At 40.3% G+C, this 16252-nt stretch overlaps 1 protein-coding gene across 2 annotated transcripts in view; it reads right to left on the bottom strand.

The window, feature by feature from the left end:
* LOC135079296 (protein groucho) overlaps positions 1-16252 on the bottom strand; it is a 75327-nt gene that overhangs the window by 20267 nt on the left and 38808 nt on the right. For both annotated transcript variants that reach the window (XM_063973919.1, XM_063973920.1), the window contains 3 exons: positions 14015-14152; positions 6134-6332; positions 2000-2025 (listed from right to left, as the gene is read on the bottom strand). In XM_063973919.1, coding sequence (XP_063829989.1) covers positions 2000-2025; positions 6134-6332; positions 14015-14152 — 363 coding nt within the window. The remainder of the gene's footprint in view (positions 1-1999; positions 2026-6133; positions 6333-14014; positions 14153-16252) is intronic.

Genomic DNA, 16252 nt, shown 5'->3' with positions numbered 1-16252 from the left:
TCGGTGTAACCTGACGCCCCCTCGAGCTGCCGCAGCCAAGACGCGCTCGGTTTATGTAAACTTTATTACGGCGTGCATTTCTCCCTGCCCCCATCTCCCGGCTCAAATTGTAAGGCGCGTCCGTGCATTACTCAGCTCGCCGCGTGTTTGCACAGATCGACGGCTCCGTGAGCGGACTGCCAACACGCCGCGTATCGAGGTCACACTGCAAGATAAACTCTTCACGTGCTCTCCTCAAGTTATAAACTTGCCTACCTCGCTTAAGTTTTGCTAAAGCACTCTATGATGGACTTTTATGAGACGAACTTATTTCGACGAGCTATTTTACGTCAGATGTTACATCTGACGTCTTATGTATTAAGGTCCATTAAGCAGATCGTTTGTTAAAATAATAAAATGTAACTGTAATGTCTTGCGTCAATATTATTTTCTTCAATGCTGCAAATATTAGTAGAAAATTAAATTTACAATTAACTGTGAAAATGTTTTACTAGTGTTATTAATTCTTAAACAACTTGTTGAAATAGATTTGTTGATTTCGCGCATCATTAGTTTTGAGTGTTGGAAATGTTTCTCTAATCCGGTTTCTTAACAAACAAAAATAGCTCATAATAGCTGGTAGAATGAGACAGTTGATTTGAGAATGATTTATAGATGTAACGTGCAATGAAGTCAGGAGAGAAGTAGGTTAGTGCAACAAAGAGTGTTATAAAACAGGCGTGGGGGGTATCGATTCGCATGCATTCCGCGAGGCGGTGCACGTAGGGTTGCCAGGCGTCCGGCTTTGTTAATTCAAAGATGATAGTATCCACTCAAGAGCTATGACGCTTATTGCACCCCCCCCCCCCCCCCCCCCGTGACATGATACGTTAGCTATTAAAAAAGTATGTCCGGCTTTTAGGGTAAAATGTGCGGCCAAATGAAGCACAGAGTCCGGCTTTTGTGTTTTTGGACCTGGCAACCCTAGGTGCACGGCACATCTGTGCGGTGCGCCGCTGCGTTCATCCGAGCACAACAACAGGGGGCGCCACCCCCGCCCACACTGTAGCACGATAGCCGACATTCGCAACACCTCGCGAACGACGCACTCGGTCGCGAGCTCACTTCACACAAGGGTCGACACTTATTGATATACCTAATTCGTTAAGGGTTTTTGTTGTGCTTAGCGTTTTGATTTCGATTGTATGGCTGTATTGTTTGTGGATTATCTAATCAAGTAGTTTAATTACCTACTTCGTTCTTTTAAAAAGGTCTAGGTTGATGCAACATCCTTACCTATTATTTTAAATAACAGTTCTGTCACAAACAATAAAAATAATTTTATCCAAGTAGACGTCTTTCTAGAGTTTGTTCTGCCTTCAGTCTGCCCGGTAATCTGGTTTCCTGTTCTTACGTTTCCACTTCACTCTATCTAAAACTATTTCAATGATAGAGCTCTCTATTATCGCCCCTTTAAAACAGCATTCTGAGAAGCTTACTCATTTGAGGTTGAGTTATTGAGTAGAATCGGAATCAAGAACGAACGATGTGCAAAAGCAATAAATTGAAATGCTTAACCTAAGCTTCAATCATCGGCTTCTCTTGAGTAGCAAGCAATTGACTAAATTATGTTTTATGAGATAGAAATCAAAGTGGGCTGTCCAGTTTAGAATAACACATCTATTGGTTTGATTAAGAATTCATCGTTTATTTATCGTTAGTCTTAACGTTCGCTACTGCATTAAATCAGCTTCTTCGAAAAGGCTGTTAGTGACAAATGTGATTAGAATTTGTAAACGGGTAGCAACCCTGCTGCGGGGTGCGCCACTTGCACCACCCACTTGTTCCAGCCAGGGCCGTGTTATGAAATCAACGTGTTCAAGCGCACCACTCCTCCGCGTTCACATTCCCAAATGGAAAAGGCAGTATGACGCTTGTTGGGGAATTTTTCAAAGCGAAATTCGTCGTCGCAGTTTTAACAACCCGGGACAGAAATTGGAAAAAGTTGTGTGTTACTCACATGTCTTTCCTCTGCTGAGCTGATACCTGCGGACAAAAGAAATTTTAATATTTCATTTTATAAATGTTTTGCGTTTTTTACTGTGTTACGGATGTAGTTGAATAAAAGTTGGTGCTTTCGCAATTAATAAAGAGAATAAAATAACCGTTTGCTTTTGTAAACATCTTTGTGGTGAACTATAAACTTTAGAACGATTCAAATGTTTTTCTTTCAGCGTTGCAAAAGGTAAATCTGTTTATAATCCTGTCCCGTCTCCGTTTCGCTTAATTGCATTTTAGTAAAGCTAAATCAACGCAATTTGTTATAAAGCACAAACGAATCAATGATTAGCTTTTCCGACCCTAATTACCAATTCCGTGACTTCCCATCTAAAGCCAAATTGGTTGATATTACGGATATCGATTATAACATAGACGTGCACGGGTCTCAGGGAGCGGGTGTAAAGTGCCCAATGAATATTGTAGGGGATGTCGGCGCGTCACGCACAAGCAGGGTTGATCGCTGTATGTGCCGCAACTTCCCGCCTAATGTCCTTCCGATGTATATGTAGCATAGATGTTTGTTTCTTTATACGGTATGTCTTCATCTACTTATTAAGGAAATCGTTTTTAAAAGAAAGAAACATTATTTTCTTTGCTTTTTACAGCACTGCCAACGATTTCTTTCTGTTTAGCATGAACCAGTGCTAGTTACCCGCAGCCTAAAACTTGATAACAATAATTTTCCTTAAAGTGCTTAGATTTTTTACGATGTCCTGTCGTTCAAACCCTAAAAATAGTCACATCACACAAAGACACCAAATAAAGGCATGTGAACAATATGTCGAGAGTTGGTTGGAGACTTGAAAACTGACAGCTTCATGAACGTCGAGTTGTAAGGTTAAAACATCCATCTTTAGACTTTGCATATTCGTCAACCTAACAGTACGAATATAGAGCTAGTTGTTTAGTATATCTACGGAGGTAGCAGTTTCGCAGCCACGGGTGACTGGCTGTAAATTAGCAAGCGTTCCCGCGGCACTTAGCTGACACCGACTACCCGAATTAGACCCGTCTGGGTGGTGCATCAATCAGGGCCGCATTTCGCAGACTATAAATCTTGCATCAGCTTTATGCACAATCCTAGAATCCTGTCAATTATCTATTTCAGCTATGGATAAGTGCTACTATGAGGTAGGCCGTCAGTATGCTTGAGTAGCTGCAATTCGATCGTTTCAGATGCACTTAGCAGATACTAACGCTACTAGAAATTCGGTATAGTACGGATCCATCAATGTGCACCATTGGAGCAAAATTTGATCATCATCATCTTCTGCAACTTGTATAGAAATAGAAAAATATTTTATTGGCACTTAGTATTGTAACAAGTTGTTGGGGAATGGGGATGTTGCCTGGGTCAAAAAGCAAGAGTTTTAATTAGTCCGTCAGTTAACTTATCAAAAAATACTTTACACGTATTTTTCACTTTTTCAAACTAATGAAAATTTAAAGAGATATAGCGCCCCAAAGTTCATAAGAAGAGGCCCGTGACGTCAACGCTTGCTTAAAAATGCCGCACGTTGTGACGTCGTGCGCAACTTCAACGCACCATAACTATGTAATTATTTGTTAGATTGACAAATAAAATTATATGTGTCCAATATTTTTTGATATTAAACATTACGGACTAAAAAAATTTTTTTAGGCAACTAGCCATATTGAGAGGAATTCACTCTTTCGTCACATCCATAGATGTTCTAAACTTACTTGTATAAGATCATTTATCCTTGTTTAGGGATTATGATATGAGGTGATATCATCCAGGTGAACAAAGTGGAATAATCCTCCTTTAAGTGAATCAAAAACTTGCAAGAGCTTTATAAGGAAACAATGCTAAGCACCCTTTCGTATCGTATACAGCTATGTGTGTTGAGCATCACACTCGAGGTAGTTCGTCACCACGGCTGATTGGCTACAAATTAGCGATCGCTCCCGAGGCACTTAGCCGACGCCGACGACGCCCGAATTAGACCTACTCGTATCTATTTCAAATTAACGCCTACATAATATAAGGGATGAAAACAAAACAGGTACAGCTTGTTAGTACGAGTATTGTTTGATAAGAACTTTGATTGATAAAGCCTTTTCGACGTCTCCATGGAATTTGTAGTTATTGAAACAAAAGAAGATAGGAAAAGAAGAATCGAAGGATATTCAGCTTGAAATCTTCATTATTTAGCCTACATGATGTAACTTAATACATATTTAATCAGTAACTTAATATCTTACGAATTACGAGTATAATTTAAGCCCCAGACATAAATTCAGCAGCAGTTAACAACTACAGTCGAGAATTGCCTACAGGTACGCACAAATGTTCCTGAATAGCAACGTAGAATTACGTATGCAGATAGTAAACATCAAAGGCATTATCTGCCGCGTCTGATTCGCCACAAGTTTGCGAGCAATTGCCATCCCAATCCCATTACTATGCACGTGCAGTACATATGTAACACATAAGAGCCAGACGCTGCATTAGCACCGCATGTATTGCTACAATTAATTTAAACGCAATGGCCTCAATTATTGACAACTATTCGACCATTTCGTCCACGTACGCACGAACGCTCAGCGCACATTAGTTAGGACAATGCAATCGTGTCATAACTGAGCTGTAAGTTTTCAATTACGCTATCGTAACCAATTAATCAGTGGCGCGTCATTATATTATTACCGTAGTAATTACTCGAGAGTACAGCGTTGTTTGTTCGAATGTATTATTTAGCGAGCATTAAAACGCGGCACGTCGGTCCGCGGCCGCATACGCTCAAGTCACCCGCAAAATTACGTTACTAATTGACTAAAACACGCGACGCTCACACCAGCAAGGAATAATTAATTGAGCGCGGGCAAGGTGAGGGGCTAGGTAGGAGCGGAGGGGGGCCATCTGCGCGGTAACTCTTACATCAGTACACCGATAATGGCACAAATTAGCCAGGGAAGTGGCAGGCGGAGGAGGGGAGCGGTACGGGGGGGCGCTAAGCCGGAACATCCCGGAGCGCAGATTACCGCTTGCTTTTGTAATTAACCGGAGCGACGGGCGGCTTCCAAATCCATTTCTGTGTTACATTTTCATTTGTGGCGCGTTCGTCCTCGCCGCGCCGGGATTACCCGCGCTCCACTGAAAACTGAAAACCCCGCTTCCTGGTGTTTGTCATTGCTGTAGATATTTTAACGGTGAACTCAAAAATCGGTTAAGTGGAATAATATTTTCCCCCAATCTGTCTCACACGTGTTTACATATTCTGTCCAAACACACGCATAGATAGGTAAGAATTCGAAGAAGTGACTTATTCATACCCTCAAAGCAATATCGGGCGCGCCGTAGCCGTCAGCGATCCGAAAACACGCAAACAGCGGAGTTCAAAAAGCCTCTCGAAGCTGGTAAATATTGAAACAGAAGTGGGATCGGAGACGGCGGGCAAGGGGCGCGGGCGGCGCTAATAGCCTCCAGTGGCACACACCAAACAAGACGAGCACACAACGGACAGCTCTTAAAATATTCATGTTATTAGACCGTTATATCTCACTTCCTATGATTTGTTTTGCAAATTTATACTTGGTCATATTTATATTATAGTTTCAACAGACCTGACTGATTATATTTTCCCACGACTATTTATGTGCTTTACTCTGTTAATTAACTTGATATTATCATTGCTAGTGGTATCGTTACTGACATTAGATATTACGATATAACTTTCTAACATTGCATATTTATTGCTACCATAATATACGTCAGTTAATATTGCAATGGAGATGAGATCATGGACTCATAATGATAATATTTTTATTAATTCTTAACAGCGACAGAAGAGCATCAATTAGAAACAAAACCCTTTCACTGGGTGCCCGTCTCCTACGCCCGTATTCACAAACATTACTGTGCACATGGTGACACATGAACCAATCACAGAGCCCTATTCAACGCTGTGCGTTCGATTTGCTGCTTCACTTAAGCAAGCATCGTTTGTGAATACGGTCGCTAGTGTGGGGCTCGCAAATAAAGCAGTATGTTTTCTAAATAGAGTGACCACTTTTTTAATTGAATTTAACTGTCCGCGTATGTGTTTGTTAAAAAATAGATAGAACTTACCGTTTCCCTTATCGTCCGCCCGATGATGGTCGGGCGGTTTGGCCAGGACCGACAGTGGGTGATGCGGGACGCCGAGGCCTAACAGGCCCGCCGGCGGTAAGGCCCCCTGGCCTAGCAGCGGCAGCGGCGGCGCTCCGTGTGCTGGGAGGTGGGCCGCGTGCATCTGCTGCAGCAACCTTGGCAGGTCTGGCCTTTGTTGCTGTGGACAAATGGACTGTTAGAATGAGCAGTACAATAACTTGAGAGGGTTGTTATTGAAGCTTAAATAAAGAGCCTATCGAGAAAAATATTGTTCTTTATTTATCTTTTAACTTCTAACGTTTCAATCGTAAACCCTAGTGTAGTAACATACTTGAGAAGTACAGGCCAATTTAATTCATTACGCGATTAGAATGATCAAGAGAGATTTATTTTACAAAAATAAACAAAACGAAAGATTACGGCTGCTACGTGCTACGACGTAGCTACGAAAATATCGTAGAAGCTACGACAATAGCTTTCATTTCTTTCATTAAATGCAGCTTAGTCACACAATCCAGTCGGTTTTATAGCTGAATAAACTGCGACTATTTAGGTAGTTTCGAGTGTTGACAGTCAAAGTGAATTGATGTGTCACCGCAGAGCTCCGTGCATTTTTAAAACGAAGCGGAGCCAAATTAAAAAGTCCTCCACGAGCCCCCTCCGCGGCGCGTTATTTTAAATTTTAAATGAGAGCTTCGCCGGCGGCGGCGACTGAGCGAAATTGATTACTCCTTCTCCATTATTCCCCTTTTTCCACTTTTCCCGTTTTCCCGCGCTTCCTGTTCGTATCGTCTCGTTTAACGTTATTATTGCCCGCCGACCGCGCCGCCATACGCTCGTCGTTTGCGCCGACGATCGCCGGAGCTTTTTCCGCTCGGCCGGGCGCGTTCTTTTTTTTAGCCGCCGAAAATTAATTGGATTTTCGCCGAGGGTGGAACATATTTTTTATTGGCCGCTCACGGCTGTGATTTATTGTGTGTCAAAAGGTGGCGAGCGCCACTTAGCTGGGAGTGCTTTTTTACAAAAGGGGATTTTTTTATTCGAATTAGTCCTAAAGAACAGTCTTCAACTCGTGCTTACGCTATGTAGCTATTTGTGTAATACCTTTTTGAAATGGGCATGCAATTTTTTAAATTGGTATACGAGTACGCATGTTATAAACTGCAGATATGTAGTAATTTTCTTATCTTTATGAAGCTTTAAATGCAAAAATATAAGTTTCGAAAAGCATTTACCATAAAATTGTATTAATATTACTTCAGAATCTTATAAGGCGTAAGTTGTAGAGCGCAAGTTGCTAGTAGTGCGGTGGGCGGCGCGTAACCTCGTTCGTGGGTTAATTTATTCAAATCGCACAATTTATAACATTATTAAGTCGACATCTATTTACCCGCGCGAGACAACCAGACGTCTGCGGTGCTTGACAAATCTAAATAATTAATTATACGTGGTATTTCTATTAGTATTATACCAACTTTAACGACTCTATATTTTGTAGGGAACTTTGAGGAAATAACAGGTTATTGTTAATAATTACTGAAAGTTAAATAACTCAAATTATAGAGTTGAAAAACTTGTGTGGTGTGGGGTGGTTTATGAAAGTTTTGCGTTAATAACCGTGTACGTCGCATGTATAATTACCCGCTGTAAACGTGTAGGTTCGTAAATAAATATTGAGCATAAACGAGCATAATTTTAAAAATTAATGCCTTTCTAAATTGACGTAAGTTAATCGCGATGTTCGTTTTTTATTAGCGGGGGAGCACGATGGGTGGCTGGCTATGGATATATTCATAGCTATAAGAACTTGCACGCGCATCAGATAGGGGTGCCAATCTTTCAAATTAAAATCAAAATTATGAACAAATTACCGCCTGTTCTTTAACATAAAATAATATATTCACGTTCTCTTTTTATTTGGAGTTTTAGTACGAAAGTTGACCCATGAAATCGAGCGACCTAATGTAAACAAATATTCGGATTCGTGGAATATCAAAAGGACAGTTCTTAATATATTCGTGTATTTTTCGCGTGAAGACCGTACGTTGGAATTTCTTAGAATAATTTATCCTCAAAACATTTCCTTGTAACCTCAGAGAGGTTATTTCGCAAAGAAAATATGTCACATATTTATCACCAGAAATGTCTTATAATAAGTAAACATTAATCGGATTCCGCTGAATTTTGTCATGAATTTTGTAAAAGTACTGCGTGTATTTTATTAGGCCAATCAAGGTCAATTAAGCCTACGTAATAACTTAACATGGCTTCGAATCCTGTGAGATACATAGTAACTCTAGATACCAAAAACGTGAAATAAAATGTAGTTGTACCAAGGTCTCATAGCAATGGAATCAAATAACCATTTTGATTAATCAGCCGGCATTCTCTGTAATAATAAATTGCCGCTGCAGATAAATCTCAATTGATAAAACAATAGACACTTGAATATTGTTTGAGGGAGCGCTGAAAATGTTTGGGCCAGCCCTGGGGGTGGCGGGGGCGTTATGAATGACAATAACGTGGCGTGATACCTCGCCGGTGTTTTTTCCACCGCATATTTAGACGTGATTAAATACCGCCAATAGTCTCCCGGGACTAAAACTCGTTCCCCCTAACGACTTCTCCATCCGTTTACTTATCTCCCGCGAACTTTGCTGTTTGTATTATCAACCAAATTAAAGTTTGATTAAGTTTCGTTTGAGACAACAAAGAGGGGCGAGATAATTTTTCAATACTCACTCTCCATCTCAAATTCGCTATTACGTTAAACGCCGGAGGTGGTGAAGATTTCTTGTAGCTAAATTGAAATAATAAAACAATCTGATGTTGTTAATTCTGAACGCTGATATTAGATAGGGGCAGATAATACAAATAAACTTTTAATTCAGTATTTACTTACCAGCAAGTTGTTAATTAGCATAAGTAATTATCATAAGTTAAATTTAGTGCTCGCTGAGTAACTTACAATAGGTAGTTAAACTGTACAACAATACAGTAATAAAACGGGCACTAGTGAACATCTTCTAAGGTTTACTTATTTGGTCGTTAAAATAATATGTAAGAAAAGCAATCTTGAGATGATTGATATGAAAAAAGCGTCTGTGTTTGTGTGTGCGAGGGAATCTGTCTGAGCAGCCGGCGAAAGCTGTCTCCGAAGCTTTTGTTACGAGAAAAATGCTTCGCCGCGTTCGGGTTTTCACGCCACATTTACCGCCGTCTATACGCCCCGGATTATTCTCCATTTATAAATGGATAGCGCACGCCGACTGCACACATTTTTATGCATAAATATTTATTTACCTTCGCTCCACAGCAAATATTTTACTATGAACTCGTTTGGCAACGCATGGCGGTTATTCGAACGATTTTTTTACATGTAGAACACAGATTTACATAGCGTTGACCTGGTTAAAGCTATTTTTTAAAACTATCATTGTGTGCTTTTGTTTTGTTTCTAGAAAACTACCTACTATCATTATAGCTACAATGATACTCATGTTAGAATGAGGTCAACAAAAACACAATTAAATAATGGTTTGTTAACGAAAAAACTAATTAAGAACCGATTACAGTAATGAATAGGTATCGATGTAGCATTTAAAACAAATTACTCAATAGTTTACAACAAATAAGTGGACGTGTAATCTATACAATTAGCCCACAATAGTTGCGTTTTAATAGGCGCTATTGAGAGAGGAGGAAAGTTTCCACTCTAACACACTTAAATAATTAAGAGCAGTTAGTTCGCGGTTAGAGCCGCATTAGAGTTATTATAGCGATTGCTTTAGAGCGCTTTCCTCGGGGATTAAGTTGTTGCGTAATACGATATTATTATGATCGTAATTGATTTATCTAATGAACGTTGACGCCTATCATTGACAGACTTGAGTGACGGCGAAGAGTGAAACCGAGATGAGGTATGCTATCAATCATTGTAGTGCTATTATAAAAGATGAAAGCCAATTTTAATGACTCATAAATGATGTTAGTCTTAGTAAACGTTTTAATAGCGATAATAACGGTAACTTTCACGGATTTTTGAAAAGCTTTTCATTGGCACAATATCAAGAGAAATATTTTGTAGTAACAGTAAAAGCGTACCAACGACGTTCCTCTCGGAATTTCAAATACGAAAATAATAATCAACGTGTTGCGATTACGTAGACTTGTGTAAGCATAAATCGGGATATAAAACGTCAGTGCGCACAAAGAGGGTAGTTTATAGAAACAAGGGAGGGAGTTCACGCGCCATTAGGCGGGCAGCCCCGGGCGGGTCTACACGTGAACCCGCACGTGTTACACTTTCAACATAATTGCTTCTAATCACACATTATACCTTACACGCCACACCGTATCATTAACTTATGAATTGAATATGACATAAGTTACAGTGCATGTGCATGGCAATACAATAATTGTTATGGATCACTAATAAATTGGTCGTTAACATTATGCTTTATTGAAAACGTAACGTATAATCTGATAATACTGTTTGTTTACATTTTAAAGCTGATGTGTAGATGTAGAATTACAATATCTCCAACAATTGAGCGTGTTTCCTCCACATCTTTTATTTTGAATACTCATCTCAACTTGACAAACGACATAAAAACCACAAACGGAAAGAAAAAACGTACGAAAAACGCGCGGGACGGATGAGTCGTAAAACTGATTACATAATTTCATTGGGAGCGACGACAGAATGTCCCCTAACTCACTTCCGCGCGTTGAAAAACAAGGAGCTACGCGTAAGCGACAGGGGAAAAGTTAATGCGGCTCGCTCGTCGGGCGACGATGCGCAAGAAACGCCAAGGGCCTGCAATGCAATATTTATCACCCGCCCGCGAACGTGCCTGGGAAAAAATGTCAAATTCATGTTGCCCGCCCGCCTGCCCGCGCCGCTCCCCGATTTATTCCAGTCGTAATTTTTATCAGAGGGCGCGAGCCTCGGCGTAAACTAGATAGAAATGTTTTCACGAGTCGCTTGTTTATAAAGCCATCGACGGCGAAACAGATACGCTCTATTTACACAGCGAGCTTGTTTGCTCTCCTATCTCGAGATAATGTTGCATAAACGATATACATAATACACTTGTTTATTCCACATACTTATGTCAACGATGGCACTTTTCAATTATGGATGGATGTAGTAAATATAAAAGAATGAGATTTGTTATCGGATTCGGTGCGCGTATCTGTGATACGGGGGCACACGTAGTATCGATCTGGGGAACTTACGTGAATATTGTTTCAATGCGAACATTTGTGTCATGTATAGGTGAGCATGAGAGGGGGCTGTATCTGTAAGCTATTACCTCCGAAGAGGTCGGCACCCCGGGGGGTGTGCGACGCGGAATAAAATCAGAACGAGAAATGATTTACCCGGTGATAGCGGGGCGAAGACTTCTCGCTTTATTGATGACGAGTTCACGCACATTGCATAAACACAATAGGGTTATAGGGAACAGATCTGTCGCGTTATTTGTCACCCCTAAATTCTATTCACATTCCGAGTTAGCAATCCAGTCGACCGAAAAGGCTAATAGTGTTTGACTGTTGTCCCTGCGTGAAATGTTAGTTAGAATGTGCCGTTTCCAATTCGGTATTAATTTGGAATAGGTACTTTCACGCTGGAATGGATACAGATTAAATTGTAACTGAAATGAGAGCTGAAACAGCGTTGAAAACAAAACGTTTCGAAACGAAGCACTCAGAACGGTAAGTGATTTTAATAGGCAAGCAAACAGTCCCCAATTTGAGGAGTATTCCCTATTCACAAATCGGCGCGCGTTGGAATCGTCGCAAATCAGACGGAGACGGGAGCGGCGGGCGGCCACTCTCAGGGGAGAGCCCCTTTGATCCCTAGCTGACCCGAAAATAAAAAAGGTTCGTAATAAAAAAGGACCGACATACGGAAGGTGGCGCCGCTTTTTTATTTAAATTAGAGTGTTTTATAGGGGGAGAGCGATATTGCGTTTTGCCGGTGTCTCAGAGGCTGTTAGGTAATCTATACATGTAGGTAAATCCTCACGGAAAGGGGGCGACGAACTTGCGCCGAATACTTTGGGGTCTTAAGGCATTTTCTTTTATCCCCTAAATCTTATTCCGATCGTGAATAAAAAGGTTTCCGAAAGTAGAATAATAAAATGTATCGCAAACTGACACACTGGTGTGTATTTATATCTAGAACTCTATAGAGGTTCTCATATGCGATGTAAATGGTCCGATAAGGTCAGCAGCTCGAACACATGTGTGAAGCATTAAGTAATTAGGGACAGTTATTAGCGAGACTTCAACGTGCGTAAATAATTCATGAGATTGTTGACTCGACGCCAAAAGTTACAACCCACATTTAGGCGTTAACGTTGATAATTTTCGAAGGCAATAACATTTGCCAACTCGGTATTCTGCTAATAAATAAAGCTGACAAAAATACATTACAGTTTCAGAATGTTTACTATTTGTCTTTAGTAGAAAAGATGTTCGGTGTCGGGTGGGAGTGGGAACACGTTTGTACGTGACGTGCGATCGAATTGGCCGCGCGCCAAGGCCCCGAGCGGAGTATCAGCCACAGACAGACGAGCGATGAGTGAGTTCCACCACTTTATTTTCGCCCTCATTATCTTTAAAGTGATTTATTTCAGGCGCGGTAGACGTATTCACAATTTTCGAACGCCGAGCGTTAATACACCACGAGAATAGGTCGCACTAACTACTTGGCACCGGTCCGCGAATGTGCCTATTGAAATTTATAATAGACGGCAATGAAGTCCTCACGACGCCCACCGGCTAAAAAATACAATTAGTGGGTTGCGAAATAAATTAGAAGTCCAATTTGAGGACAGATTGTGTGCGCCAGAGGTGCGGTTAAATGGCGGCTGTAAATTGAAGTAAACGCTAATAGTGTAGTCATTACGTTTAGATACACACCTCGCCCACGCGGGTGACAAATGGTTGCTTGACGAATACCTACATAAAACATGCTAATTTGCGGTAAGCTTACTAAGACGCGCCGGCTTAATAAAAATCTTTATTTTCTGTATAAAACGGCTCTGGTTTGTAACAGTTTTATCAATTCCTCGTTGTTGGATCGCAGCCAACCTCGTCTTGCGGGGCTTAGATCGTTTAATTAACGACCGTCGAACTTTCGACCTGTTGAAAGCTGTGCTTTTAGAGAATTTACTTGCTTAACACGTACTCCCCTGTTTAAAACAACCGACTGGGTATTTGTTTGAAGCAATTAGAAGTATTGGGATCATTTAGGTACATACATTCTTTCATTATTTTTATACAAAGTAGTTGTAGTTTCAAATGTTGCTTAAATTCCAAGGTTTTGTACTGTTCAGTAGTGCACTTGGGGATCTTCTAAAACTTTCTAAATTCCAAATGTCGCCGTGACTGGCATCGAGCAGTGACTAGCATGAAATAAGTTTCCCATTTGGCAAGCGCATCCACGTTTGTAAATGTTGCAACAAGCGAATAAGTAAGCATTGAGACACGCATTTCTTACTGTTTGGACAGATGCCATCGAAGCGCTGAGCGCCCCACATTAACTAACTGCTATACAAACAGCACACGTGTTGTATTAATCGGTTTCGCGTGAAATGTTACGGCTAACTAATAAATTTCCTTAGAAATTATTAGATTGCATTCATAATGCCCGAGGTGATTCATGGAAGCCAAGCGGCGTAAAGGCTAAACGAATACATGAAATAATAAATTACTTCAGCTGTCTTTTTTCACATTACGTACCAACTATGTTTGTACGACTTCGGGAATTTTTCATCGACTTGTAATTTAATTTGTTTAACGATTGAAATGAGTTATAAACGATTAAATTTTCGGGACAATACTTACCCCTATAATAGCGTTAAGTTCTGTCATAGTGACCTGTTTCGCCCTCTCCACCGCCGACGCTACTTGTTGCTGGTGCTCTTGCGACAGGAAGGGCAAGATCTGAGCTATTATAGCGTTTAGCCTTTTCGCTATCTCCGTCTGCAAAATCAAAACAAAGTTTCAATAAACACCCGAACTGACTCACGAATTAATTAACTCGTAAATCGACGACGCGCTGCGTGATGGAAATTATGTCGACATCGATAAATGCTAATAAACCATGACACCGTTTAATAGTCAATTCAAATTCAGCGATCTATTTCTTTGAATAAAATCTACATTAACGTTCGTTCATCGACGCATTAATCAGTGAAATAATAACCGACCTTTTGCTGCAGATTAACCTATTTAACATACAAATTGAGATTCAAAAACGTTTCCACATTCCAACGCAATTTGGATTCAATAATAACATATATAATTAGTGGATAAGCTGCTCGGAGAGCAACAAATAAAATTAACACGATAAACAATAATGCACGCGGTCAAATGAAATGATAAATTGCCGTGTTACAGAGCCGCTCGCGTTTATTGGCTTTGTTCGTATTTTCCGTTTAAATGCACATTAATTTTATTCACAGATTCGGAGTGAATTGTGAACGAATTAACATAATTAAGTCTTTCGTGAAAAATAACGAGTAACTGGTAAACGTTTAGTATTTTTGGGTATCGCAACCGAGTGGGCGAGCGGGTTATTTAATCATCGACATGCATTAAAACAATTTAGTAACACGGAACATCACTATAAATATTAAAACGTGCCGTTTATATTACGGATCTAAAAACAAATTTGTTGGACGTTAAATTCCATTTCTAGTAAATGGTTGAGCCGCCCACGCAAACGAAGTGATTTAGAAACCTCCGAGATGATCCGAAACGGAATGGCACATTGCAGGCGTCCCTAACTGCTGCAATAAAGAGAAGAAGTTGTGTGGCGGAGGCGGCAGTCGGTAACAGCGCTACACCGCAAATTGCACTTTCATTCCACTCCACTGTTTGCTGCGGCTCTGCGTAAATTTTCTCTTTAAACTTTTGTTTCATTTAAGCATTCGCTTAATTTTCGCGTACATTTTAGTAGTGTACGTTTTAGGATTCCATCTGTTTGCGAAATGTAAAGCGTTAAAGTGTTTTTTGGAAGTGTCCTCAACTCTACGGAACCCTACTCTGCGCGTGACTCGACACGCACTTGACCGGGTTTTAAAATAGATGCGATTCGTAGCATAGCATTAACAAACAAGCCCGTTTATTGAATCACTGTTAGCATTTTAAAATAGCGATTTGTCAGAATTGATTAATCGCTACTCGGTATTTCGCTGCACATAGCGCGCATATCTGCAGTCGGCTGTTGAAGCGATAACCATCTAGCTTCGTGACTGGCTATACTCAAACATTCGTAATTGCGAATTTCCTAAATGCTAATAGAGCGAATCAAAAGGTCATCGGTTAATTCGTTTCGCATGTTGCATGCGCTGGCAAATATTAAGAGAAAATAACAATCAGTTTGATGACGTGCACTCGCAGACAGTTCAATGGGTCATTTAGATGTTACACAAATGTTATATGATAGGTTAACGTTAATGGACTTGCGGCACGAACAGTTTGTACGAGAAACGAGAACATAATTGTTGAAATTGATTTGACTGTGCAAGAGTCGGTAAATGTGTCGTTTAAATCAGTAAAGTAAATGAAGACAAATAACAATAAAGAGCGGAATATCGTGATGAAATGTAAATAACGTATGTATCGTTGTAAACCAAGGCGGGCACTCGGGCAGTGACGCGGGCAAGCCGCGCGCCGCAGCCGCGCGCCGAATTACCGCAAATTACATTTTCATTCGCCGCCAGCCGCGCCCGCGCCGCACCACGGTTATTGTGGAAATTCACTACGTTTACACGCTCCAATATCTCATAAAAACTTTTTGTAAACTTTAACTTTTTTTTCTTCATTACAGCGCTTTATAAAACTTATTAGTGGTTGGGAAACTTTTTTCATTAATTAATTAACATAACTTATAACGTCGGAGCTTGTTAACATTTTTTTATGAAAATTAATATTAAATACCGCCAGTCTGTCTACACAATTACCGTCGAAAACGCGTCATAATTTTTACAAAATAAAAAGTTTTCTAAACTTAATGAATACCGTGAAATAGTTTTACAGGCCATGTGAAAGAATTCTTAAGACGTAAGTATCTAGACA

Source organism: Ostrinia nubilalis, chromosome 16 (genome assembly GCF_963855985.1).
Source record: "Ostrinia nubilalis chromosome 16, ilOstNubi1.1, whole genome shotgun sequence".
NCBI lineage: Eukaryota > Metazoa > Arthropoda > Insecta > Lepidoptera > Crambidae > Ostrinia > Ostrinia nubilalis.
This window is presented reverse-complemented; position numbering and strand designations above follow the sequence as displayed.